Source organism: Trichoderma virens (assembly GCF_000170995.1).
Source record: "Trichoderma virens Gv29-8 chromosome Unknown TRIVIscaffold_90, whole genome shotgun sequence".
Taxonomy (NCBI): Eukaryota; Fungi; Ascomycota; class Sordariomycetes; order Hypocreales; family Hypocreaceae; genus Trichoderma; species Trichoderma virens.
In genome coordinates, this window is record NW_014013659.1 from 926,453 (window position 1) to 951,004 (window position 24,552).

Genomic DNA, 24,552 nt, shown 5'->3' on the forward strand with positions numbered 1-24,552 from the left:
TCTATTTTTTTTCCTTTTTTTTTTCCTACTTTAGCTTCCTTTTTTGTGTAAGAAGAAAAAGCAGACAGATTCTGAGGATGTCAAGGGACTATTGGTTGAGGAGGGTGGCGCCGAAAAAAAGGAGTGGCCCCGTGTGTGCCTAAAGCTTTGGAGTTTGAAGGAACCCGTGCTTCGTATATCCGTTTTCCTTTTCTTTTTTTCATTTTGAGATAAGTAAGAGGAGATACCTTGAGCAATTAGATGTATACGCTTATGGATACTACATATTCTATGAACAAACGAGTCTGAGCTGTGATATCATGATACATGTGAGCGGTTCTTTGAAGGCTGAGAGGGCATGATGCGCTGTGCCAGTACTACAGACGTCAAGTCGTGGTACGCATGTTGGTACATGGGCCATATAGGTAGGTGCTTTGTATATCTCTCTCATTGACATGTTTGTATAGATATCCTACAAATGGCTGAATGGCATTACTTGCCCTAGCTAAGAACCAATTTCCCATGGCTCCGCTGCCCGACTAACCGACACTTGCTATTCAACACATACTCTACATACAGCCCATCTTCCTCCTAAGAAAAGAGAGAAAATGCGATTTACAATTTCGATTTAGTAGCGCTATCAACCCTCTGGCCCTCATCGTCCTGCTCGGCGACGGTCAGGTCGGGCAAGCGGGCGGGCATGATTCGGCGCGGGCTGGCGCCGGGGATGACGTTGTACTTTGAGAAGTCGGTGACGCCCATGTGGTCGCGGAGGAAGTCCTCGTCGAGGACCAGCTCGCCGTTGACCTTTGCGGCGGGGGAGCGCAGGATGCCGAGGATGGCGTCGGAGAAGATGGTGGGCTTGCGGAGGTCCTTTTCCTCGTCGGGGTTCTTCTTGGTGAATTGCTCGGTGGCGGCGGATTCGATTGCCTGTGTTTTTTCCTTTTAGTTAGAAAGCTAGCTTTGTTTATAGTATATATATGTGTGTATATATGTACTTACCACGGCGGGCCAGATGCTCGTAATGGCCATGTCGTTGAGCCCCTCGCGCTTGAAATCCATGGCTAGGCCCTTGGTTAGGACGCTCATGCCGATCTTGCCCATGGCATAAGCGGTCTTGCCGCGGAAGAAGCGGCTGTAGATGGGCGGGCTGACGACGACGATGCGGCCGTGAGGGCGGAGATGCGGCAGAGCGGCCTGGATGACGGCGTATAGACCTTCGGGGTTGACCCGCTGCATGAGCTGGAAGCGCTTGAGGGGCGTGTTTGCGACGGATGCCCACCAGATGGCGCCCGAGTTGTAGACGAGGACGTCGAGGCGGCCGTATTTCTAAACGAGGGAGAAGCGTAAGCATGAGCACGTGGTGATGGTGAAGATAAGAGGATATTTCACTTACAGCAATGGTCTTTGCGATGAGGGCGTTGACGCTCTCCTCGGATCGCACATCGACCTGGATAGGCGTGGCATCGCCGCCAGCAGAGGTGATTTCGCGGGCGACGGTGGTGATGGTTGAGTCGTTGGACTTTGGATTGGGCGCCTTGTCGGTGAGCTTGGAAGGGTCTGTGATGGACTTTGCGGCCACGACGACTGGATTCAAGTATATGTCGTTAGCTATGATGGGAGATGAAGCATTGGGAACTCTTGAACTCATGTATGAGAGAAAACTCACTTGCGTAGCCGTTGGCAGCCAGGTCGACGGCGACTTGGCGGCCGATTCCGCGGGAAGCTCCCACGACGAGGGCTACGGGCTTTGAGCTGACCATTTTGGTGTTTTGGATTGTTTTACGTGTGGTAAGAATTGAAGGGGGAGAGAGAGGTATGTTGAGGCTACGATAAGGGAGATGTGAGGATGATTCAAGCGTGATATATATGCTCAATTGCCTCTTCGTCTTCTTCTTCTTCTTTCACTTCAACAAGTGGAGAGGTAGAGCGTGAGAAGCTTCCAAGCCGGAGCTTATAAGGCTGATGGCCTCCAGTATAGCTTTGAAGCATATGTCATCCATCCGAACTGTGAATCGCAAAATAGCTGGGGCGAAGCAGCCGAGATGTGGAGCCCGCATCTACGCCCGTGGTGGAGCTCACTGCTGATTACTGAACACCCGCCGCTATGGCTTAGGGGTCCTGATGCCTCGGCTCCGCGAACTTATAGCGTCGACATAGCGCTGCAGCCCCGCAAACGACAGCGGCATTACGGTAAGATGCGGTGGATTTGCAGTTTACGGAAAGCCGGGGTAAGAGGCAACTGGGGGGGAAGGACACGCCTGAAGCCTTACCAGCTGACGGTGCTTGATACTACAAGTACCGGGTGGTCTTACATGTGCGTCTCGCTCTCCTCTCTCATGCCTCTTGTCGAATTCTGATTTTGTCATCACCTGCAATCACGCCATCTGCACCTAGCTGCAGGAATCAAATTCTCCTTAGTCCTGATCTTGGAGACGTGGGAAATCTGGGGAACAAACGTTGGTGCTCACGTCTTTTGTTTAGAGCCAGACAAGGGGACACAGCGCAAAACCATGGGAGGCAAGATTGAGTGCTTCTTGGATCTCGGTGAGTTTCTGCTTCGGGGATTTGGGGCTCGGTGTGGCCCGGCTGGGGCGATGCTGTGCCTTTTTCCCCTGTTCTTTTTGTTTTAAGAATATTGGGTCTTTGATCTAATATTGTATGGATGTGACTGACCAACGCGTTCCCACACTTAGCATCCTATTTTAGCTACGTCGCGTTCGTAGACTTGGCGCAGAATCGAGATAAGCTGGCGGCCAATGGAGTGGAAATAGAGTATGTCATCCATATGCTCCCATCATAGACACGGCGCATTGTCACGCACAAGAATCCGTCATATCAGATTACATATTGACGTTTTGCTCGCCAGGATTCAGCCCGTGCTGCTGGGCGGCATCAACCACCTCTCAGGTATTTCTTGACTTGGATATCCTTCAACATTCATCACGCCATGGTGCTGACTGGCCGCTTAGGGAACCGCCCTCCATGGACAAACGAGGCCAAGGCCAAGTATCTAAGGTACGACTCTCGTCGTGCCGCAGAGCGCGTCGGCCTTGTCGACATCGAGAGCCCCCCTGATCTGATGGCTGTTTCCCACACCATCTCACCGCTGCGTGCTCTGCACTACATCAAGGCCAACTACCCAAAAGCCACCTTCCTCGCCGCCTTTGAGGCCTGCTTCAAGGCCTTCTGGACGCCTCCCAACGTCAACCTCATCCCGGAGGAGAACCTGCGCGCCGTGCTGCTGGGGGCGACAGAGAAGCCCGGCGACAGCGGCAGCAAGAAGCTCTTCACCGCGGACGAAGTGGAGAAGATTATCAAGGCCCGTGGTAGCATGAAGGATGTTCTCATGGCCACTACCCAGAGGGCTGTTGATCAGGGGGCCTTTGGCGCGCCTTGGATTTGGGTGACGAATGCAAAGGGCGAGCAAGAGCCGTTTTTCGGTAGCGACCGGTGAGTTTATCAAAAATCCCGACCCCAGTTGTTTAAGAAGAGATGAGTTGCATATAAAAAAAGAGGGAGTTCATTTCGCTGACTGGATTTAGGTTCCACCATATTTACAAGTTTTTGGGCATTCCCTTTCAGGATATTGCCGTGTTGACGCCGTCAAAGTTGTAGCGAGGGGCCGGTAATGAGAGATCGGAATTGTAATAATTACATTAGATGATCAACTAGATGTTTTATGTATAATCTGAGATTTATTTTTGAGATTTCAAACCCCATTAGCCAGCCGTTGATTTGTCTCTGCCATATCCACCGTTGGTCGCAACCCAAGCACGCAGCCAAACCTCTGCTGCGCTAAAGCGGCAACTAAACCACTTACACCATTTTTTTACCACTCACTTACTCACCCTCATATCAACATAAAGCATATCCGCGATGGCCTCCCCTGAACTCACCCTTATCGTGGCTGCGACCCGTAGCATGGGCATAGGCTTCCAGGGCACCATGCCCTGGAAAGGCCTCAAAAGAGAAATGCAGTATTTTGCGCGTGTGACGACTCGAGTTCCAGCTTCTTCATCACAGGTAAGAAGAAAAAACTTGCTCCATCTCATATCGGCCTCAACTCCGTAAAAAACAACGTCACATTGAGGGAAATTCAAACCCAATAATTAGTTTCAAAAACAAAAATTGCCTTGTAAATATGAACAAACCACTAATTGAGCGCTAGACTCCCCAAAACGCAGTCATCATGGGCCGCAAAACCTGGGACTCCATCCCCCCCAAATTCCGGCCTCTCAAGAACCGCCTCAACATCGTCATCACCCGCTCAGCGCCCGCCAACCCGCCCTCTCCCCCCTCTGGCTCCGAGATCCGGGTGCCGTCCGTGGAAGCGGCGCTGCGGTACGCGCAAGAGGCAAATTCGAGCGGCGGGCGCGTCTTCGTCATGGGCGGCGCGCAGATCTACGAGGCGGCGCTGAGGCATCCGGCTGCGAAGCGCGTGCTGCTGACGAGTATCGACGCGGAGTTTGAGTGCGATACGGTTTTCCCGCTGATGTTGACGGGGGACGAGGTTGATGGGTGGAAGAAGAGGTCGAGAGAGGAGTTGCAGGAGTGGACGGGTGAAGAGGTTGATGAGGGAGGACAGGAGGAGGCGGGCATCAAGTATGAGTTTCAGATGTGGGAGAGGAGTGAATGAGCGTGAGCATGAGCATGAGCATGAGATTGTTTTTTTCATCTATACATCGACAAGTTCTATACATCAGGAGGCGGCATGTCGAGCCTCCGCTTTATGCCAACAGCAATCAAGTCCGCCACACACTCGTACAGCTGCATTATTATACGCACCATCAAAGAAGACAGACTCATCGCCTCGAGTCTCCCTCTTTTCCTCAATTTTTCTTGCCCATACCCCCATATTCACCCTTGGCATTTTACAAATATTTTACAGGTCCCATAGTCGCCATTTTTTCTTCTTTTCTTTTGGTCATCATCGTCGTCGTCATTCCGATTTCCCTCCTCCATCTTGATTCAAGCAGCCTTGGCCACCTCGGGAGTAGAGTTTGTTTCCTGGTCCTCTGGAAGAGCATTCTTGGCATCCTCCTTCTTGAACGGCTCCTCCAGCCTCGTCCAGAACACATCCACTGGCCTGGAAAGAACCTCCAGCGCCCTGTTGGTCATGGCCATGTCTGAGGCGCTCTCCAGCGATGCAAGGCCGGATCTCATCCATCCAACAATAGCCACCAGCGCTCGGGGGTCGACTTCGGGATCGCCCTTGAACAGATTCCTCCATACGGCGCTGGCCAACACGGCGTCACCCTTGATGAGACCTTCGTCGTACGCCAGCAGGAGACCTCGCCACTGGACAAATATATCCTTGAGGTAGCGCTGTCGGAGGGCGCTGGATGTGATGTTGTGGTCAATGTGCATCTTCTTCTCGCACTCGAAGAAGAAGTGGTCGATGAGCTGCTGCTGCCAGTTGCGGTATTCGTCTCGCTCGAGGCATCGTATGCGGGCGTTGATGAGATAGAGGTGAAGCATGGTGACATGCGACCAGGTGCTAAAGGTGGGCGGCAGTTTGAAAGCTGCAGTTATTTCCAAAGCGTTAGCAAGTGTGATACTGGAGTTTAGACCGAGATTGACATACCAGTATGCCAGATATTCCCATCTTCCAGAGCCCGGCCAATCTCCTCGCCGTCGTCCAATCTCTCCACCAAATCATTCTTGCGCTCCTCCTCCGTGATGCGATAATCAGCTGCTTTGGCACATGCCTTGAACAGTCTCTCCGAGGCGCCCAGAACCCGGTACGACTCGCCAATCGAGCTCCCAAGTCCGCCCAGGATCTTCCTCGTGCTGGAGCTGCTGAAACTCCGGGCTGGCGGCGACGTCCGAACGGGCGCATTGGCATGGAGCAGCGGCAAAAAAACCGATCTGGCGGCCGAGGACCGGGATACTGAGGTGCGGGATGCGACCCGGAGGAGTGTCCGGGCCTGGGATCGGCAGCTTTCGCAGGCCATTGTGAAGAAAAAGAAATATTAAGATTGCAAAAATTAGGGATTATGGTGAGCGCTTCTGGAGGGATCGAATGGCCATGAGGAGAGTGATGGAGGCGGGCGAGCTATATTCGATTTTTTTTTCTTAAGATGGCCCGGCAGCTATCCATGACGCTGTGGATTTCCTTGTGCGAAGAAATTAGCTAGACGATCCGATGGTTGGCGGCGGCTGAAGTTCGGCTGGCGGTTTGGATGAGTCGATGGAGGGGCAGATTGTAGTGAAGTAGAGGGGTTGAGCATCAATGTATGCTTAATGTTTGATATAAGTTGTGTTTTAATACAGATTTGATGGTTGAAGAATTGATGACCAAAAAAAAATATTGGAGAATTCCATTTGTCTACGCCGATTTTATATATTGTACAAGTATTCTTACAAGCTTACTTACTCAAACTTGGAAAACACAAGCGTGCTGTTGGTTCCCCCAAACCCAAAGCTATTGCTCATTGCAACTTTCACTTCCTTCTGCTGAGAGGCCAAGGGGACAAAGTTGAAGTCGACGTCTACATTCGGCCGCTCCAGATTCAAAGTAGCCGGCACAATTCCCTTTTTAGTTTGTTTCTTGTCAGTGTCTGGCACCATAGAGCTACCGGCTCATACGAGTGGAAGGAAGATGGGGTTGAGAACTCACCTCATGAATGGCCAGGATGCAAAAGAGGGCCTCAATTGCACCGGCTGCACCTAGCAAATGTCCTATCGCGCCCTTGGTGCTGCTCACGGTGACTTTGGATTCGGATGAAACGCCTTCGTCGCCCATCATGATCCGTTTGATGGCTGCCGCTTCAGCCGTGTCTCCCACTTGCGTGCTCGTAGCATGTGCGTTCACATAGTCAACCTGCGAGGGCTTGATGCCCGCGCTCTTCAAGGCCTTTCTCATGGCTAGATATGCTCCATGTCCATCTTCTCGCGGCGCCGTCATGTGGTACGCATCACCGCTGCATCCGTATCCGCTAATCTCGGCATAAATCTTGGCCCCCCTGGCCTTTGCATGCTCGAGCTCCTCAAGCACGCACACTGCTGCTCCCTCGGCAATGACAAAGCCGTTTCGATCGGCATCAAACGGGCGACATGCCGCCTCTGGTCTATCGTTGTATGCCGTGGCCAGGGATCTAGCCCTGCCAAAGCCAGCAAAAGTGAGAGGGTGGATGCAGGACTCTGCTCCGCCGGCAACCATTACATCAGCATCTCCGAGCGCGATGAACCGGGCTGCGTCTCCGATAGAGTGCGCTCCTGTAGTGCAGGCCGTCGTTGCAGCATGGTTCGGGCCTTGGAAGCCGTGCCTCATGGCGATGTGCCCTGCTGCCATGTTGATGAGAAGCTTGGGCACGAAAAGTGGCGATACCTTTTTGTATCCCTGTCGTAGACGTCGTGTCAGTTACGGGATGCTACATATAGGCATTGGTATAGTTGGGTGTGCTCACATCATTACTGTGGGACAGGCTAGTTTCATACATCTCTTCTAGGTTGCCAATGCCGCTCCCAAGACACACTCCCGTAGCCTCTTGGTCCTCAAGCCGTGACGCCTCCCATCCGGCATCCTTCAAAGCCATATCACTAGCCGCAATCGCATACTGCGTAAAGGTCGACATGCGCCGCTGCTCCGCGGCACTCAGCCAGTCGTCAGCCTTCCATAAGCCATCAGCCTTCCCGCCAGGCCCTTGAGGAACGACGCCGGCAACGGTACACGTCAGTTCTCTCCATCGCTGTCGAGGCTCTCGATCCGCAACGCTGGCAATGCCGGATTCGCCAGCAATGAGACGGGTCCAAGTTCGTTGGATGCCGAGCCCGAGCGGCGTGATGGCGCCGAGGCCAGTCACGACAACTCGCCGCATTTTTTATGATTCCATATCAAGATTGGATCACAATTGGGGTTGCAAGCAGCTGTTTTACTTTGGCGGCGTCCTGCTAGATGTTGATGAGAAATGCTTAAATTCGAGATGAGTTGAGATGACTTATCCGCGGAAGATGTAAATGCTTGTGGAAATAACCCGACCTGGTTTAGCAGCCTATTGTCAGCTAGTGCTGGCTGAAACGCACTAAACCTCTTTGTGCAAGTACGCAAGGTCTCACCGTCGAGAGGTGGCTTCGACTTGTTTCTTCTATCTCAGGATTCATCCTGCTCAGCAGAAGGAAATAATCATCCCAATTCGTTCAATCCAGAGCTCTTCTGCTGGAAATAGCAAGTGCAAAATATTCGGCAAATATCAGCAACAAAGAGCTTGCCGAAATCCCTGAAGCCCGCTGGACATAGTTTCAGGCGCTGGTTTCTTTTGTCGCGTGGCCACTATTGGGCTGACCTTAGCCTTGTGAAACCTCAGAACCAACACCACGATATCCATTCCACTTCCCCCAAAATGGATGCTCCGAATTGAACACAGAGGGAAGATAGAGCGAGATAACTTTATGCTATACAAGCTTATTTTATCACCGGCTTGCTCCACCAGCTGACCTAACCTACTAATAGTCTCCCGTGTTAGAGGCTCTCAGAGACGTATATACTTCAACCGGCGCCTTGGATTGGGGCGATCATGGACAACATGGCTGAGACGAGCGGACGTGAGACAGAATCTGGGCTTCATCCACGGCATTCTCTCTCAAGTCCAACTACCGGACTCATGGAGGGTTTACGGGAAACCATCTCCAAATGGCCTGATTCAGGCGCGCGGAACGACGTCGATGATGACGATCAGGGCTCCGAGTATGAGCTCCTCATGGATCCAAACCTACCAGAGGAGCATGAATCTCGTCGTCATGTACAACCCGAAGACGGCCTATCTGATGATGGGTCTAAGGGGGCTGAAGATGAGGGGGAGGAGGAAGAGAATTCTCCGTATCCGGAAGTTCGCGCGTCTGTCCACAATTACGACGAAGATGTGCCATGTAATACGGTTCGTGCTTGGTCAATTGGACTATCCCTTGTTATTCTTGGAGCATCAATGAACACCATCTTTTCGCTGCGCCGGCCCACCATTTCCATCGGGCCCCTTGTCGCTCAGATTATTGCTTGGCCCATCGGTCATGGGTGGGCAAGATTTGTTCCCGAACGAGAGTTGAGGATATTTGGACTCAAGTGGCAGCTGAATCCGGGCCCCTTTAACGTGAAGGAGCATGCAATTATCGGAGTGATGGCATCTGTATCCTTTTCTGTTGCCTATTCGACAGACATTATCCTGGCACAGCTGGTTTTTTATAAGCAGAATTTTGGAATACTCTTCCAGATCTTGCTCGTGATTTCCACGCAGTCGCTGGGATACGGCATTGCTGGTATTATGCGCAAATATCTAGGTTTGAAACCCATTTTTACTTGATATAAATTCATCGTCATCATAACTAATTATTACTCTGCCCGCAGTATATCCTGCATCGATGATATGGCCTGCGAATCTAGCCTCCGTGGCCATGATGAATGCCATGTATGAGTCGACTGATGACATAGATCCGACAGTCTTCGGCGGCAGTTTAACTAGATACACATGGTTTAGCCTCGTTACTGCGGTATCTTTTGTCTACTACTTTATTCCGGGCTTCCTTGCCCAGTTCCTGAGCGTCTTCGCCTTTGCAACCTGGATGGCACCGCAAAACCCAGTCATCAATCAGCTCTTTGGTGGAAACACTGGCTTGTCCATCATACCCATTACCTTTGACTGGAGCCAGGTGTCAGGTTACATCGGATCGCCTCTTGTTTCGCCTTGGTGAGTGACACAAGCCCATGAGACTTGCTGCATCACTCTTTGATAGTAACAGCAATCTAGGCACGCGATTGCCAATACCACCATCAGTGTTGTCATATTCTACACCGGTCTGTCGATCCTACTCCACTACTCTGGGACTTGGTATGCCCCGTTCCTACCCATGAACGACGCCAGTATCTACGACAACACGGGGGCGGCGTACAACATTACCCGGGTTGTGAATCCAGACATGACTCTGAATGAGGAGGCCTACCGAAATTACTCGCCGTTATTCATTAGGTAAATCCGAGTCTGCTCCAGAGTGGTCTCATCTCGTGGCTCATGATTCAATAGCACCACATTCGCCATATCATATGGCATGTCATTCGCCGCCATCTCCTCACTCGTTGTGTATACGTATCTGCAACACGGCAAGTACATCTGGAAGCAGTACATGAACAGCGCCACGGAAAAGCCGGATATCCATATGAAACTGATGAAAAAGTACAAAGAGGCACCGACGTGGTGGTACCTCACTCTCTTCTGCATCGTGAGTGCTCCCACCCTTTCCCAATTCCCACCAGCACAGGCAACCATCATCTTCGGCACCGGCTGACATCATCGTACTTGAGGTAGATGCTGGCATTGGGCTTCTATACAGTGCTTGCGTACCCAACCAACCTCACTTGGTGGGCCTTTTTATTGGCCGTCATGATTTCGTTCGGCTTCTCTTTGCCAATCGGTATCATTCAAGCCGTCACAAATAACCAGATTGGCTTGAATGTGCTCACGGAGTTTGTATACGGCTACATCCAGCCGGGACGGCCTCTGGCGCTCATGCTGTATGTTTTATCCCGCGTTTTATGCAGCCCTAGCAAATGCGTAAAACTATGTCGTCGCTAACCATGACTATGTAATAATTAGCTTCAAAACGTTTGGATACATCACTATGTAAGTGAAAAACAAACAAGAGCGCCTTTCATAGATGCAATCTACTCACAGCTCCCCAAACCAGGTCCCAATCACTCAATTTCATAGCAGATCTCAAGTTCGGTCATTACATGAAAATCCCGCCCAGGACCATGTTCATGGCCCAAGTCGTCGCCACAACATACTCGTGCGTAATCCAGGTTTTGGTCCTTAACATGGCACTCAACAACATCGAAGACGTGTGCGATGATCAGCAACCCAACCACTTCACATGTCCAGGCGGAAGAGTCTTTTACTCTGGTAAGTAGACCTGCCCTCACCTTCATGAAAATGGCTTGTTCATTTTTTTTTTCTTGTTCTTAACGTTTTTCAGCTTCTGTCATTTGGGGCCTCATTGGCCCAGGTCGAATGTTCTCCCCAGGCCAAATCTACTCTGGCCTCTTCATCTTCTTCATCATCGGCGCAATCACCCCTATAGTCATCTACTTCGCCGTCAAGAAATACCCAAAATCCCCCGTGAAATACCTCATCGCGCCGCTCCTCTTTGGCGGCCCCGGCTCCATCCCACCCGCCACACCTCTCAACTACTACTCCTGGGGCATCGTGGGCTTCATCTTCCAGTTCTGGATCAAGAGGCACTACTTCCGGTGGTGGAGCCGCTTGAACTTCTTGACGTCGTCCGGCATGGATTTGGGTCTAGCGCTGGCCACGCTCTTCATCTTTTTCGCTTTCACAATGAATGGGATTGAGCCCCCAAAATGGTGGGGGAATAACGTTGTCGGCACGACGATGGATTTCCAGGGCACGGCTGTGAGGGCGCATGTTGCAGCGGGAGAGCATTTTGGCCCAAGCTCATGGTAGATTTAGATAGCTGTTGTAGGACATAGAGCAGTTATACAATAGAGTATATAGATCTCGGCAGTGTTCACGACAAGTGTTATTTGATAACGAAAGAGACAAACATGGAGTAAACTGCTATATAAATTGGATTTTTTTTTCTTTTTGTTTTAATATGGTCATAAAGATATGAACAAATGAAAGAGTAAACGAATGTAACAGGGTAAAAAATAAAAAAAAAAACATACAAAAAAACATATAAAAAAACATAAAGAAGTTATAGAAAAAAAATATAAAAAATATAAAGATGAATAAAAAAAAACCCCCCCCTTACTGTCTTCCATGTATCTTCGAGCAGGATAACCCTTCGCCGTCTTGATGATATCAATGTAGAATAAAGAGGCTCAAACCATTTGTCTTCTCTGACCAACACCCTCCTCCGCGAAAATAATATCGTGCTCATCCCCTGATTCAAACTTACTGTCGCTGCTCCTTTTAAAACCTCTCACTTCTCATCGACAAATAAATAATGTCCACCAAAGTGAGCTCTCTCCGCCTCTAGGCTCCCATTCGACGACACTCCAGGGCCAGGATACCCCCTGAAGCCGCCGCCGTGGTGGGCTTGAAAGGCGGATTGATCTCCGTGAGGCATCATCGTCGAGCTATAGTCATGCGTGTAAACCTTGTTTTCCTCTGCCTCCATGGGCGACTGGAAATCAGCGGGGCTGATTTGGTCAAATTCTTCAAAGTCTTGCTCGGCCCCCACGAGGTCTGGCTTTACGAGCGCGAGGTCTGCTCGCCGATATAGCGAGCGAGGGGCATTTGAGCGCCTTGGCACTGTTGGGCTGGCGGTTGAAGCCATTTCACGCTCTCCTCTCATCACCAGAGGGCCCATGTTCTGAATATGGACACTTGATTGCCGAGCATCTGTCTCCATGTGAGAATAGTACTCCATGGCATCGGACGAAGATCCTCCACCAATAGGGGTAGAGGGCTGGTGCTGGTGGTGATGGTTGCGTCGGGCATTAAGGCTTTGTCTTCTCGTGTGCAAAATCTCCTCAGGGTCACCAATATGACACTCTGGTAGGGCGAGCTCAGATTGCTCGCTTGTTAACGAGGACTTCAAATGCTTCTCCACGTCTGCCATGAATGACTTCAAAGTGTAAAGCATTCGCCGAGCCTGAACGTCTTCGACAGCGCAGTAGTCCATAATATTGATCGCGCTCCTCATATACTCGGCGTAATGCTCGTTCGGGTATAAACCAGCAAACTCATTACTCAAGATAATCAGGGCTGCCGCAAAAAGGAAATATCTGCCAATTTGATTATTATCAGATGCTCTTAGACAATTCCAACCATGCACTTACAAGATAAACGGGTTGCGTCGGGGCAAATACTTTGCTTCAAATGCCGCTTGAATGAGCGTCACTGAATGAGTCGACGCCGCCACGCAAGCTTGAGAAAACTTCTCCGATCTCGTAAAAGTTCGATGGAAAGGCTCCATATCATTAGAGGTCGCTGGCCGCGTCTTCACTAAAAGATCAATGAAAAATGGCCTGCTTAGGAGCAGGATGGAATGGTAATGAAGCAACTGGACATGTAAGATGGGGATCCCCATTTCCAACGGTACCTTGCCGTGAAGGAGATCGTGCGCTGCCAAGGACGGATGGCCATGAAAAGCCCACAGCTGGCAGTCATCGACAATCTCCTGAGCTAACTTGGTTGAAACCTTTCGTTCCGAATACACCTTCTTTAGCACTGTGCCGATTGACTTGGAGATTCGCACAGACGCGTCAAGGTTAACAGTCCTAATAACTTCTTCTTGCTGGGATGCATCAAGCGACAGATCTGCCGGCAAATCCAATGCATCACTCGAGCAGTCTTCTTCGCATATAGCAGCAGGACGCCCGAGAACCGTAGCAAGAAACCTGTCCAGAACAAACAGGCTTCTCCAGAGGTTCCGCCTTGCGGTTTCATTGTTAAACTCTATCATTGTGTCCTTGATGCGATGCAAACCCAGGGAATACGCAGAGCGAACGGCCATTCCTAAGATCCACGTTAGGGTAAACGGTAAAACGTGAGATTAAAGGAGGAATTTACTGACCGCAATATGCGTATGCCGCGTTGCGCTTCGATACAATCAACGTGTAAAAAGCCATCAACGTCCAGGCTTGAATCATCCATAAATCTGCATGTTCAGCCACGTTAAGAGGATCACTTAGACACTTGGCAGCCCGGAAAAGGGCTTCTGCTCGGTCTTCGGGCCTTTCTGGGAAACTCTTCATCATCAGCTCCTCAGGGCTGTTCGGGGCCGGCGTTGCAACAACAAAACCAATTGCCAAAGTCAAATAAACCAAACATAGTGTCGACGAATTAGCCTCTAACGAGGTCGAATAACATGCGTCTAAATATTGATAAAAAGTTGCTCGATCAAACAGTTCTATCAGAGCATTGGTCTGTATCCAGGTTAGCCATTGGTCGTAATATGATGGGGAGTAGGTCGGTTTGTCAGCACATACATTAACAAAATAAGACTCAGCCAAGAAATTCGATAAATCTCTGCTGGGCAGCATATAGGGATTCATGGGGCTCGAAGTTGATGTTGTTGCGGGCTCCAAGATGTGGTGTCGGTTGGGGTCGTCTGTAAACGCAGACGACCCAGTCGTGTTATAAACAATCATACGGATTAACTGGAGATACGAAAGGGTGGAAGAATCTCCGATATAAACTGTCATTGATCAAGACCGGTCAGCGTGTGAAAATCAACCAAGAAAAAAAAAAGTCTACTTACGGAGCCGTTTCATGGGGTCCTGCAGCATGCTAATTTGACCAATAAGTTCGGCCTCCTCGTCCGATTCCGACGCCGTGCTTTGGCGGACGCTTTCATCGCCCTCGCTAACGGAAGAAACCTCATAGACACTGCGAGAATATTTTTCCTTGCCCTGGCTTCTCCTTTTCGCATGCCGCACAGCTTTGGCTTGTTTGGACGCTCTCTTCGGGGACGTTTCGAGCGTGGCCTCGCGGACGGGAGTTGCGCCGACGGCATCAACAGAATCAGAGGCATGGCTTTGTCCTGTGGGAGACGTCGTATGGACAACCATGAGTCTGGCAGGGCCCCGACCGTCTGTGTAGTCGCATATCAAGTTCCTCTTGATACACGTGTTGCACGGGTGAAGGCCATTACACTTGGAAACAAAAAGTCAGCTCATGCAGCGTACATAACCGAGATGGTGAGAGTAGCATGCGAGACTCTTAGCGACGGCAATTTCCATGCAGCTTGCTTTTGTATTGATACGTCGCGGACGGCTTGGTTGTCCAAAGGGGCAATGCGTCCGCTTGCCAACACACTTATGCCGGTCAAGCCATGTTATAGCCGGGCGCTGGTTGAAATGTAGAAGATCTGTCACATTGCACAGACATATACGAAATGTACATCTGCTGTGCAATCAAAAAACCACGGCTCACTCGCATATGTGTCGCCTCGCTCGGAATAGTTCGCTGCAGCTGAAGTAAGAAAATACCACTTTTTTCCCGCACGAACTGCCCATATTCCGGACGCCGAACGCATGTTGGGGGTGACATGCATATCGCGACATTCGATAGTCAGAAATTGAGGTGCGGGAATGTGTAATAGCGCAAATAAAGCGGCGAAGTCAAGGCTCCTTTTCCTTGTTTTTTTTTTTGCTCCTTGTCTTCTGTCTTTTTGAGAGACGCGTGCGTGCGTGTGCGAGAATGCGTGTGCAAGAGAGAGAGAGAAAAAGTGTGTGTGCGTGTGTATGTGTGCTTTGTCTTGGAGTGTACACAAAGGAAAGTGACGAAGCCCAAACCGCCCAAGCCTCCTCCTAGGGCCAACTGAAGGAAATATGACTGATGACTCGTAGACTCACCTTCTGCTTCCGGCGCTTGCAAGAATCACAGGCACGCGCAGTCCTTTGGCGCTTGTCGTCTGGAACTCTGGGTCGGGTCATGAGGGGCGAGAGGTGTGCTGTGCATCCGACAGATACCTTTTTGCGAAACCGGGTATCGTTCTTTTCTTGTAATAGTTACCAAAGGCGGAGGCACCAGCTACCGTAGAGCAATTCGTCAAGCCTCCACGACAGCTTGTCTACCGTCATGGTGCACTTATAAGCTCTGATCTTGCTACCCCCGCGTCTCGTGAGCCCTCTGCAAAAGAGTCGGGGAGAAGTAAGAAGTGCCCACGTGGCAGTAAGGCACAAACTCTCCCCCAATGCTATGATGGGAGGTTATCGCCCCGTCACTGCCTGTACTCAAGGGTCTTCCCGGCGTTGGTGTTATCCCGCTAGTGAGGGCAATGGTCGTAAGATTGGATCGGGAGTATGCAGATGAAGGACAACTGAGCAGGAGGACAAGACAGTCCTTATTCATGGGTGAGGAAGTTAACACGACCCCCCCTTGATGCAGAGCCAGCCCGACGACACGGCTTCGATTGAGTGGGTAGCTGGATGTAATGTCAGACTGACAAGTGCCAAACCTTTTGGAAGAATGGTGACACTTGGGGAAATATCAACCTAGTAAAGGGAACCGGTGTGCGATTTGCTTGACGTGTGGGTGGGACAGGAGCAAATACACACCCCCGAGCTGCTCGGATTCAAGCATATGCCGTTTGGTGGTCTGTGGCAAGTCCTCATTGGGCTATTGAGGAGATTAATGACTCCGAGTGATTGGTAAAGATGTACTAGGGCCAAACACCCGCCTGATGGTTCCAACGCTGTTTGCCTGTCCCAAACGCCCTCTTGGCGTCGGGCTTTGAATTCATGCCTGCTGCCCATCGGTGACGTAGCGGAGATCTCACATCTTGGAGTCTGACGGCGCAGAGTATCCGGCACGAATGAGGGCTGATCAAGGGTTCAGCAAAAGACATGAACATGGAAATTGTGGCGTCAAGGATCGGTTCAGCTCTGTAGTCCCCGGCATTCTCTGTCCGAGCCTCATCGCAAATAGCACAGAGCAACACGGCCTCGCTGGGAAGGCAGCTACCATCTCCGTCCGCGTTAGGAGCTTGAGGCCCAGTTGGGCTTGCACCGATCGCGCTTGAGGTGGTGGAGCCTTGGCTCCTTCACCATCTCAGACCGCTCTGCAGCTGTATAGCATCAGTTCGATGTATCCCCATTCAGCATGGGCCTATGAAACAGTGCGACTCTAGTACCGCGCATGTCATTTAAGCATCCCGGCCAAAGCAGCCTTTCGGGGAAGCTTTATTGGCAGCTGAAACATCGAGGATGATAAGGAGATTTGAGCTGCCGTCGGGGTATATGTTAGTGTTGGTCATATTCCGTAATACATACATATAAATACACACCTGGGATTGGCCGTGTCTTCCGTCCAGCCAAGATTATGGAGAGAAATCATGCACAAAGCCCGCTTATCGAAGGGCGTCGAATGTATCCCTCATCGTTTAAGCAAGAGGTGAACTACTGCGTCGTTCTTTGTGTGCTGTAGCGTGAAATTTACATTCCCCCACAGGAAAGCGTCATCAAGGATGTCAAAAGAAGGAAAGGTAATGGTTTGGCACTAGCTGATGATCATCAAAAGCAGCAAAGCCAACGCGTTGATACATTCAACCTGGATGGGGGCCAATGATCACGAAATCCTGTACGCCCCCTAAGAAGATAGGGAGAGAAATAAAGAGAAAGAGAGAGCTGAGAGACATAGAAACACTGTCTCTCTTGTCATGACCGCGGGACGGCACAGGTAATCTCTATGCAATCCACTCTGAAAACAACATGACCATCACAGTATACATCCAGAAACAATACTGGGAGGCCTCGTTTAAGCGCAATTGTGGACGGGCCATCAAGAAGTGGAGCGCTTGCTGTCAGTCTAATGAGGCCAAACGATTAAATGTGCATAGTTGGGCATCGCAGCCTTGTGCAATTTTTTTTCCACCGCGGAAGTGCGTGTTGGAACTGACGTGTGCGGCCGTTGGTTCCAAAAAGTGAGGAGAAATGATCTTTTTTTTTTTTTGGTGGATGAGACTCAGGGTACACAGCATACCGTTCATCCTCTCATAATTGGTTTGCAGTCACAAGTGAAATTACCAGGATATTCAAGTAAGACAAGATCCGCCCACGATTCGGGACGTGCCAGAGCGTCAGAATGACGAAAAGAAGTCATGGTCGAGAGACGAGCACCAGGTAGGTACTGGTTACTGCTCTCGGTACTCGCCCCCAATTTCAAACTGGCGGTAATGGTGCCGATATTGCCAGCTTGGTGTCTGAAAATAGCGAAGCGGCTTATCCCGTTAGTCCATTCAACGACATCTGAGCCTTCGCGTACGGAGTACAGCCAGGTCGATACACCCGAGTGCCGGAGAAGGTTCGCGCCACTTGGCAAGCATAAAATGACAACAGCTCATGCTCCATTGCATTTGTCCACAGCGGTCTGGCTCTTAACGCCGCGTTGATTGCGTAGGGGCTTCTGTGAGATAGTCACATGCTTCTCGTTGAGCCTGCGTAGACACGTCTGAATGCAAATGGCGCCCCCTCGCATACGTTTAGATAGCAGTAGTTTGCAAATTGATGGTCACCAAGCTGTCGAGAGTCCAAGATCGATGTCCGCACAAGTCTAGACCGAAGACTAGCGGCTGCATAAACGTTGAGAGCCTGATGGCTGCGAGCATCCCTTGCGCCACGTACTTCGTACCTGATGCATATCATCCATGCTACATTCACCGAGAGTACCCCGCTGGCCTCAACATACCCAATTACGGAGCAGTAAGCTACAGCCGGTGTAGAATGCTCGGGGTCTGGCTGCCGCGCTATGGGACGATTGGAAATGGACAACCAGGACTTGACGCGTGCTATTCGACGTTTCCAAGATGCGGCATCGCCGCGAGTGTCCACGTGCCTGATCACCCTTGCATTCGGCCAAAGAGTGGTGTGGTAAAGCTTCGAAGGGGGAAGTCCAACGTCGAGGCTTGCCGTGCTGCAACCATTTCGTGGTTAGTAGTGAGGCGCTAGGCCATGAAGAGCAATCCTACCTACAGCTGGGTTAGAAACTTCGAAATATTTCGGGCTGAACATCACCAGTCATCACTCCGTTGTGAAACATTGTCTGGGATCATGGGGCAAGGCAGTTGTTCTCAACCGCACTTGGGATAACAAGGCGGGCACTGATGTCTCAGACACGGGGATATTGGCAGAAGAAGGGAGGGATTTGGGGGCAGAAAAGGGTTGATGCATGAGACAAGTCATCCCTGTTCTGCAATTCCTCTGGCGTGTGACTTTCACTCCCGAAACCGAGCCAGTCGGACAAACGCCGCTCACACGTAGCACGAAGTAGTAGGTAGCAGCGGCAGCAGCAACAACAACAACTGCAGCAATAGTAACAGTATCCCTGCTCACCGAACATTGGCGAATATCCCCAATTCATACCACTCAGTATTAGCTTTCGACGCCAAGACGCAGCCACCTTCTCTCTGATTACGCCCAGCGTACCGTGTCTCGACACTGACCTGTGTCCAAGTGTCAGATGAGTCGCCGACAATGATATGGTACTCTCCCTGCCGAACACTGACAGAAAATTACCTTGCTCTCTCCACCAAAGACAAAGACCAATCTGCGAATGGGTTAGAGCCCGCCCCCTAAAACCTCAGCCGCATTCTGTTCCTACCCTCCCTCAAGTCAATCCGATTTCATGAAACAAGTAGAACGTGACAATGAAGATGGTGTTTAAGTATAATTGAAAAGTCTAGTTTTGGGGGGCATGATTATAATTACAATTCAGCTGACAAGAAGGAGTTCAAATTCATATCAATGTCTCAGGTATTTCCTCCAGGGCGAGCTTGCATCGCTCTAAGAACAGCTCGGCCCTGGCCTTCTCTTCCTTGGGGACCAGTAGACTGAAGGTGTGAATTCCATCGGCAGCAAGTCTAGCATCGAGCCTGGGGGCAACCCTCTGGGCTGGCGAAGAGCTGGACTTTTTGGTAGGGCCGGCCAAGATGTCAATGATATCAGATTTGGTGGCAGAGGTTCGTCGAGAGGGAGTGAATGAGTAATCGGGTATGCTGGGAACATAGGCTCCCTGAGAGAATTTGGTCGCTTTGGCCTTGCCTAGACCAAGAAGCTCGTCGAACAACTCATTCGTAGTTGGCGCGTGGGGTACGGCAGGTAGGCGGCTGTTTGCAAATGCGGTAGCCTTGGAGATGAAGGTGGCTACTGAGACGGACACGTCGGCGGAATCCTGGAGCCGTCTTTGCAGCTGCACAACATTTTCCAATGAGATGGGGAGTTCGACGAGGACCTTTTCTGACTTGGGCGCGGCCTTCGGGGCTTTGGAGGCAGCCTCGGACGCCTTGGGAGCAGGAGCAGCCTTCTTCTCAGCGACCTTGATATTGCTCAAGTCCAGATGAGCCAGCTTGCTCAGTTGTGAAGACACCTTGGCGGGGCGATCGGCGTTGATAGCACCAATAAAGGCCAATACGTCGCCCTTTAGCAGTCGTCCGCTAGGTCCCGTTCCCTTGATCTTGCTCAGATCCTCTTTGCTGATGCCGTGCTCGTGTACAAGAAGACCGACTGAGGGAAGCAGAGGGTAGTTGTGCTCGTAGGTTCCGTTAGCAGCGGCTTCTGGTCTTGCGGAAGGCTTCGCAGCAGCCTTGGGCTCTTCTTGCGACACGGGAGCTGCGGGTTGTGAAGTGCTCTGAGCTGATTGCTGGGGCTGCTCATCCGCAGGCAGTTCAAGAGCACTGATATCATCTCCGGCATCGGCTAAGACGGCGATTCGCGTGCCCACCTGGACGCCCTTGCTGCCATCCTGGGAAACAATCTTCATCATGATACCGTCATCCTGGGCCTCGACGTCCATGGTGGCCTTGTCGGTTTCGATCTCGAGCAGGACGTCGCCGGCGCTGAAGGAATCGCCTTCTTTAACCTTCCAGCTGGCAATGTTTCCTTCCGTCATTGTGGGGGAGAGGGCCGGCATGATGAAGTTCTGGGCTGCGAGGCATCGCGACGAGGTAGTGAAGCCTGTAGAAACGGCCATGCCATGTCAGCTGCGTGCTCTTGTCTGCATCTCTCCGTCCATCCCATCTCTGCATTTTATACTTTGGTGTGAGGGTTTGCGCGCAGCAGCACACGGGACACATACCGCGAGCAGCCCGGCCGCTTGCAAGGCGGGATGAAATGCGACACGCCGCCGCAAGTGAAGCCATTGGAGCCCAATTGACAAGAGGCAAAGGCGGGTTTTGGTGGTGATGCTCGAGCGAAGAGGCTCAAATGCTCGCAGATGAGAGCTTTCTTTGCTGTTGGGAATCGGCCCTGTTGAAAGGCGCGCACAGACCACGGGCCTTTTTTTGGTGGGGTGCAATATCTGTTGATCTGGTTAGTACTTGTGCAAGTACTGCCGGACCCGGAAGAATTCAAGCTTTACAGGGCAAAATTCAAGAGCTTCACAGTTCAAACAAACCATGAGGCGGCAATCAGATTGCTTTACGATAATAATAATAAAAACTTCAGTCTTCATGATGCAGCTGACATCATTCATGCCTCATTTAATGCTCTGCGTCAAAGCCTAAAAGACCAATTCATCAGGTACGAAGTACTGCAGCAGCTTTCCTGTCGAGCAAGTGGAGAATGCGCTGTTTTCTAGGGACATCCACGCTCGCACTAAACTTGCCCTTAAGCTAGGTACAGGTCTAACTTCTTATCTTAGCGCATCACCATAGATACGGCAGTTATTAGATCGGCTGATTATAAACATTTTCTACATGTAAGTGCCCGCGATAGCTTCACCACATCGGCCACTGCAAGTGATGGCACCCGTTTTATGACGCAAGAAGCCAATTGAGCCACCGAGAGCCATTTCTAGCCCGATTCGTCCATCAACTGATCTCAACTCATTGCCGTCGCTCGACCATGGCAAGCTTCGCGAGAGGCTTTCGCCTCTTGTCATGCCCTCGGGCGCCCTTGACCCCGCGAACTATTCTCCCAAATCTCTCCTCTGCCCAATCGCGATTCTTTACAGCGTCAATGCGGTTGCGCGCCTCTGCGACACCGAAGCCACAGCCTAAACTCCCTAAAGACATCAAGTCGAAATCACCGACAAGCCAAACGAATGCTCCCCCCGCGCCGCCGTCGGCTTCAGTAGCACCCAGCCGATATGCCTTTGTGAAGAGCTTGGCCTCTAAGCAGACACCAACCCTTCTGTACGAGGCACCTTCGCATTTCTGGTTTTATTTCGGATGCTGGTCAAGCGGTATATCTATAATAGCTTGGACGGTGTTGACAGGCCCAACGGCCATCCAACAGCCAGAAGGCATACCGCAGTGGGTTGGCTTCACCTTTGGAGCGTCTTATGCCCTACTCGGAGCCATGGGCTTTTATCTCATCTCAAAGACCCCCAATATCGTCAGCAGCATCCGAGTGCTGCCCCCTCTTCAAGCAGCCGGCCAAGCGGCCACCCGACCAGGAATCGCTGCCGGCGTGCCCCAACTCGAAGTGACAGTCAAGAGAATGGTCCCTTTGCTTCAGCCAAAGGTTATCAGGACGGATCTCGACAAAGTTGCACTCAAGACCCGCTTCTCGCTTCCGAGCGAATACGTGCCAGAGCTGAGACGCCTCGAGCTGCAGCTCGAAGAAGAGGCGCGGAAGAAGTCCTTGTGGAAATTCGACATGGAACATCTCTTCACGATGCCTTTTCGGAGGATTGGCCGTGCGTTTGTGAACATGTTTAAGGGCGTAAGAGCGGCATGGACAGATGTGGGGTATGGCATTATCAAAGTGGACGGAAAGCAGTACAAAGTAGACGTTACGAAAGGGTACGCTCACGACGGATTCCGAACGCTGGAGCGGGTTGTAACTGTAGGCTGGAAATAATCAGGGCTGAGAATACCTCGGCACTGAAATGTACATTATTAAAAGGCATAATCTAGACGAACTAATGTCTTCTTGGAACAAACAAGTCAACCAGTTTAGATTCCGAGCTCTTGCAGTACATCCTCCGAATTAAGGAAAGCACATCGCTCTCTGATCCGCTGCGAGGCCAAACCCCGATTAGCTTGTGGCCCCTCAATACTAGAAATACCTTCATCGGCCCCCCCAACAACAAAGACTTGGGTCTGCCCTGGCCTTTCAAAGGCTGGATTGAACCCCTGGAACGTATCACGGTTTGGTAGCCCCGGCTTACCAACACTAGTAAAAGTCGCAAAGGATCTTGAAGCCCTCGCCATGAGCTCAATATCAGAAGACGAAGGGTTGAGTGTAAAGCCGTCTGTATTGTAGTGTGAGAGATTTCCGAAGACGTATGCGAATTCGGCGGTGTGAATAGGGCCCATTCCAGCGGGATGACCAAGATGTTCCAAAATGGGGTCCAAAATGGTCTGATTCCAGTGATATAGATAAACTTTATTCATGTTCTGCTTGGAAACACCATCGCCAAGGTAAATAGCTGGGCATATCATGCAAATGTCTCGAAATATCCTAGCAGTACGATAGAACTCGCTCGACAGCTCCCCGTTCGCGGTGAATTCAGCCACGGGGTAGAGCGAGAGGAGCTCATCGACATTTCCACTTGACAGATTCGGCACATAATTGGTGATGAAATTTCGAGTATCATCGGCAGTCGAGATGCTCTCGTCAGTAAAGAGCGTGACATCGTCCTCAACCCAGCCCAACATCACATTGAGATTCTTGGCAAATTTCCCCTGTTGAATAAGAGCGGCGGGACACTCCGGGAGGAAATCATCGTCGACAGAAGGAAGCCAGATATCGCCAACATTGATATCGGTTCGATAAGTCTTCAGAGAGGCTTGGAGCAGAGAGTCCATACTCTGGTTGCGAAGACAAAGCAGGGTTTCGGTAGAATGAAAGTCGGTCTCGTTGCATCCGACATAGTCCACGACGGCTCTCATAGCATCTTCCGTTATACTTGAAACAACGCCAGGCTCCAATGAACCGCTCGAGGCGATTGCATTGTGGAAGGGAACAGGCTGTTTGCCACCAAATGATAGGATATGCATACCCACGGCCAGACCTATAACATCGTACATATACTCAGCAACGATGATACTTGTACATTCATAGCAGCGAATCACATACCTCCAGAGGATTGGCCAAAGATTGTTATTTTCGAGGGATCGCCGCCAAAATGCACGATGTTGTCTCGAACCCATGCCATGGCGAGTCGTTGATCCCTCAAGCCAGCATTATTAGACCGCTCTGCTTTCAGGGCATCGGACTGGGCGAACCCAAAGACTATCTCCCGTGTAAGCCATTACACCGTTAGCCCTAACTGTCTGTTGACATTTAAGTCAGCAAAACTTACACCCAAGACGATAGTTCATGCCAACATGTATGATTGGGAGCCCATTCTTGACAGATTCAAGAATTAAACCATCAGGAGTGGTGGTAATCTCGCTGTTCTGACCAGCCCAGAAGCTACCACCGTGGATGTATATCATGACAGGGAGCAAGTCATTTGGCTTCGTCCCTTTGGGTCTCACGATATTAAGATTTAAGCAGTCTTCCGAAATCTGAGTGACATTCGTCAAAGACAGGGGAGCTATCCAGCCTCCCAAGGCCTGGGGACAGGCTGGCCCATGCGAGTTCGCATAGACAGTACTTCCGGGGACTGGGACATGAAGTCGAGGCGGTTTGAAACGATGAATCCCGCCAGTGGACATACCATATGGTACATTCAAGAACGCTTCTATCCCATTGCGATGAATACCTTGGTAGGTTACATCAACCTCAGGAATAGTCGCGGATGGAGTCAAAGCGACAAGGCCGGTAGAGGCCAGTAGACCCCGGATAGCGTGCGCGTAAGCAGACCACATTGTGTGGCTGTCAAGGCGGATAATGCGATTCGTGGGCTTTTAGCTGACTGCCGAAATACTAATAAAAATAAAGTAAGGTTCTTACGAGGCGGTGGGAACCTATATAAGCAATTACTACATGTATGGACGAAGCGACGATAACATCCATAGGTTTTTCCTACATCAGTATATTCGTAGAAAGCTCAATATTGTCTGTGCTCGGACCATTGATCCCGAAGGAGTACAAATTTGAATCAGGGCGGCAAGGATCAACAAGGTAATAAAACACGGTTTCACAGCAATTACAGCTAGTAGTTGGGATTACATTTGCACGAGTACACATGGCTAGGAAGTCTTCCGGGAGTGTACTTCGTA

At 50.8% G+C, this 24,552-nt stretch overlaps 11 protein-coding genes across 11 annotated transcripts; 5 read left to right on the forward strand and 6 right to left on the reverse strand.

The window, feature by feature from the left end:
• Positions 1 to 421: 421 nt before the first annotated feature.
• Positions 422 to 1,947, reverse strand: TRIVIDRAFT_75241 (uncharacterized protein; the record flags this gene model as incomplete). Its single annotated transcript, XM_014095365.1, has 4 exons — positions 422 to 909; positions 982 to 1,308; positions 1,376 to 1,566; positions 1,649 to 1,947. The coding sequence occupies 4 exons, from the start codon at positions 1,740 to 1,742 to the stop codon at positions 595 to 597; spliced, it is 927 nt and encodes a 308-aa protein (XP_013950840.1).
• Positions 1,948 to 2,492: 545 nt separating this feature from the next.
• TRIVIDRAFT_41538 (uncharacterized protein) lies at positions 2,493 to 3,597 on the forward strand (the record flags this gene model as incomplete). The annotated part of the gene is made up of 5 exons (XM_014095366.1): positions 2,493 to 2,526; positions 2,676 to 2,754; positions 2,849 to 2,889; positions 2,952 to 3,432; positions 3,525 to 3,597. 5 exons carry the CDS (start codon positions 2,493 to 2,495, stop codon positions 3,595 to 3,597), a joined length of 708 nt encoding a protein of 235 aa, XP_013950841.1.
• Positions 3,598 to 3,858: 261 nt separating this feature from the next.
• Positions 3,859 to 4,618, forward strand: TRIVIDRAFT_65604 (uncharacterized protein; the record flags this gene model as incomplete). The annotated part of the gene is made up of 2 exons (XM_014095367.1): positions 3,859 to 4,005; positions 4,151 to 4,618. 2 exons carry the CDS (start codon positions 3,859 to 3,861, stop codon positions 4,616 to 4,618), a joined length of 615 nt encoding a protein of 204 aa, XP_013950842.1.
• A 416-nt stretch (positions 4,619 to 5,034) lies between these two features.
• TRIVIDRAFT_119348 (uncharacterized protein) lies at positions 5,035 to 5,936 on the reverse strand (the record flags this gene model as incomplete). Its single annotated transcript, XM_014095368.1, has 2 exons — positions 5,035 to 5,504; positions 5,567 to 5,936. Coding segments are annotated over 2 exons (840 nt in total), but the record flags the coding sequence as incomplete, so codon positions are not given.
• Positions 5,937 to 6,274: 338 nt separating this feature from the next.
• On the reverse strand, positions 6,275 to 7,886 carry TRIVIDRAFT_82746 (uncharacterized protein; the record flags this gene model as incomplete). Its single annotated transcript, XM_014095369.1, has 3 exons — positions 6,275 to 6,516; positions 6,602 to 7,324; positions 7,392 to 7,886. 3 exons carry the CDS (start codon positions 7,800 to 7,802, stop codon positions 6,355 to 6,357), a joined length of 1,296 nt encoding a protein of 431 aa, XP_013950844.1.
• A 699-nt stretch (positions 7,887 to 8,585) lies between these two features.
• Positions 8,586 to 11,432, forward strand: TRIVIDRAFT_40872 (uncharacterized protein; the record flags this gene model as incomplete). The annotated part of the gene is made up of 8 exons (XM_014095370.1): positions 8,586 to 9,255; positions 9,323 to 9,662; positions 9,723 to 9,941; positions 9,996 to 10,191; positions 10,278 to 10,483; positions 10,566 to 10,592; positions 10,657 to 10,871; positions 10,945 to 11,432. The coding sequence occupies 8 exons, from the start codon at positions 8,586 to 8,588 to the stop codon at positions 11,430 to 11,432; spliced, it is 2,361 nt and encodes a 786-aa protein (XP_013950845.1).
• A 1,108-nt stretch (positions 11,433 to 12,540) lies between these two features.
• TRIVIDRAFT_162762 (uncharacterized protein) lies at positions 12,541 to 13,981 on the reverse strand (the record flags this gene model as incomplete). The annotated part of the gene is made up of 4 exons (XM_014095371.1): positions 12,541 to 12,721; positions 12,776 to 13,454; positions 13,513 to 13,864; positions 13,928 to 13,981. Coding segments are annotated over 4 exons (1,266 nt in total), but the record flags the coding sequence as incomplete, so codon positions are not given.
• Positions 13,982 to 17,152: 3,171 nt separating this feature from the next.
• On the forward strand, positions 17,153 to 18,605 carry TRIVIDRAFT_65599 (uncharacterized protein; the record flags this gene model as incomplete). The annotated part of the gene is made up of 4 exons (XM_014095372.1): positions 17,153 to 17,243; positions 17,481 to 17,563; positions 17,960 to 18,369; positions 18,458 to 18,605. The coding sequence occupies 4 exons, from the start codon at positions 17,153 to 17,155 to the stop codon at positions 18,603 to 18,605; spliced, it is 732 nt and encodes a 243-aa protein (XP_013950847.1).
• A 474-nt stretch (positions 18,606 to 19,079) lies between these two features.
• On the reverse strand, positions 19,080 to 20,577 carry TRIVIDRAFT_174254 (uncharacterized protein; the record flags this gene model as incomplete). The annotated part of the gene is made up of 2 exons (XM_014095373.1): positions 19,080 to 20,392; positions 20,508 to 20,577. 2 exons carry the CDS (start codon positions 20,575 to 20,577, stop codon positions 19,176 to 19,178), a joined length of 1,287 nt encoding a protein of 428 aa, XP_013950848.1.
• Positions 20,578 to 21,280: 703 nt separating this feature from the next.
• Positions 21,281 to 22,240, forward strand: TRIVIDRAFT_40909 (uncharacterized protein; the record flags this gene model as incomplete). Its single annotated transcript, XM_014095374.1, has 1 exon — positions 21,281 to 22,240. The coding sequence occupies one exon, from the start codon at positions 21,281 to 21,283 to the stop codon at positions 22,238 to 22,240; it is 960 nt and encodes a 319-aa protein (XP_013950849.1).
• A 95-nt stretch (positions 22,241 to 22,335) lies between these two features.
• On the reverse strand, positions 22,336 to 24,198 carry TRIVIDRAFT_40764 (uncharacterized protein; the record flags this gene model as incomplete). Its single annotated transcript, XM_014095375.1, has 3 exons — positions 22,336 to 23,396; positions 23,462 to 23,617; positions 23,688 to 24,198. The coding sequence occupies 3 exons, from the start codon at positions 24,196 to 24,198 to the stop codon at positions 22,336 to 22,338; spliced, it is 1,728 nt and encodes a 575-aa protein (XP_013950850.1).
• Positions 24,199 to 24,552: the final 354 nt, after the last annotated feature.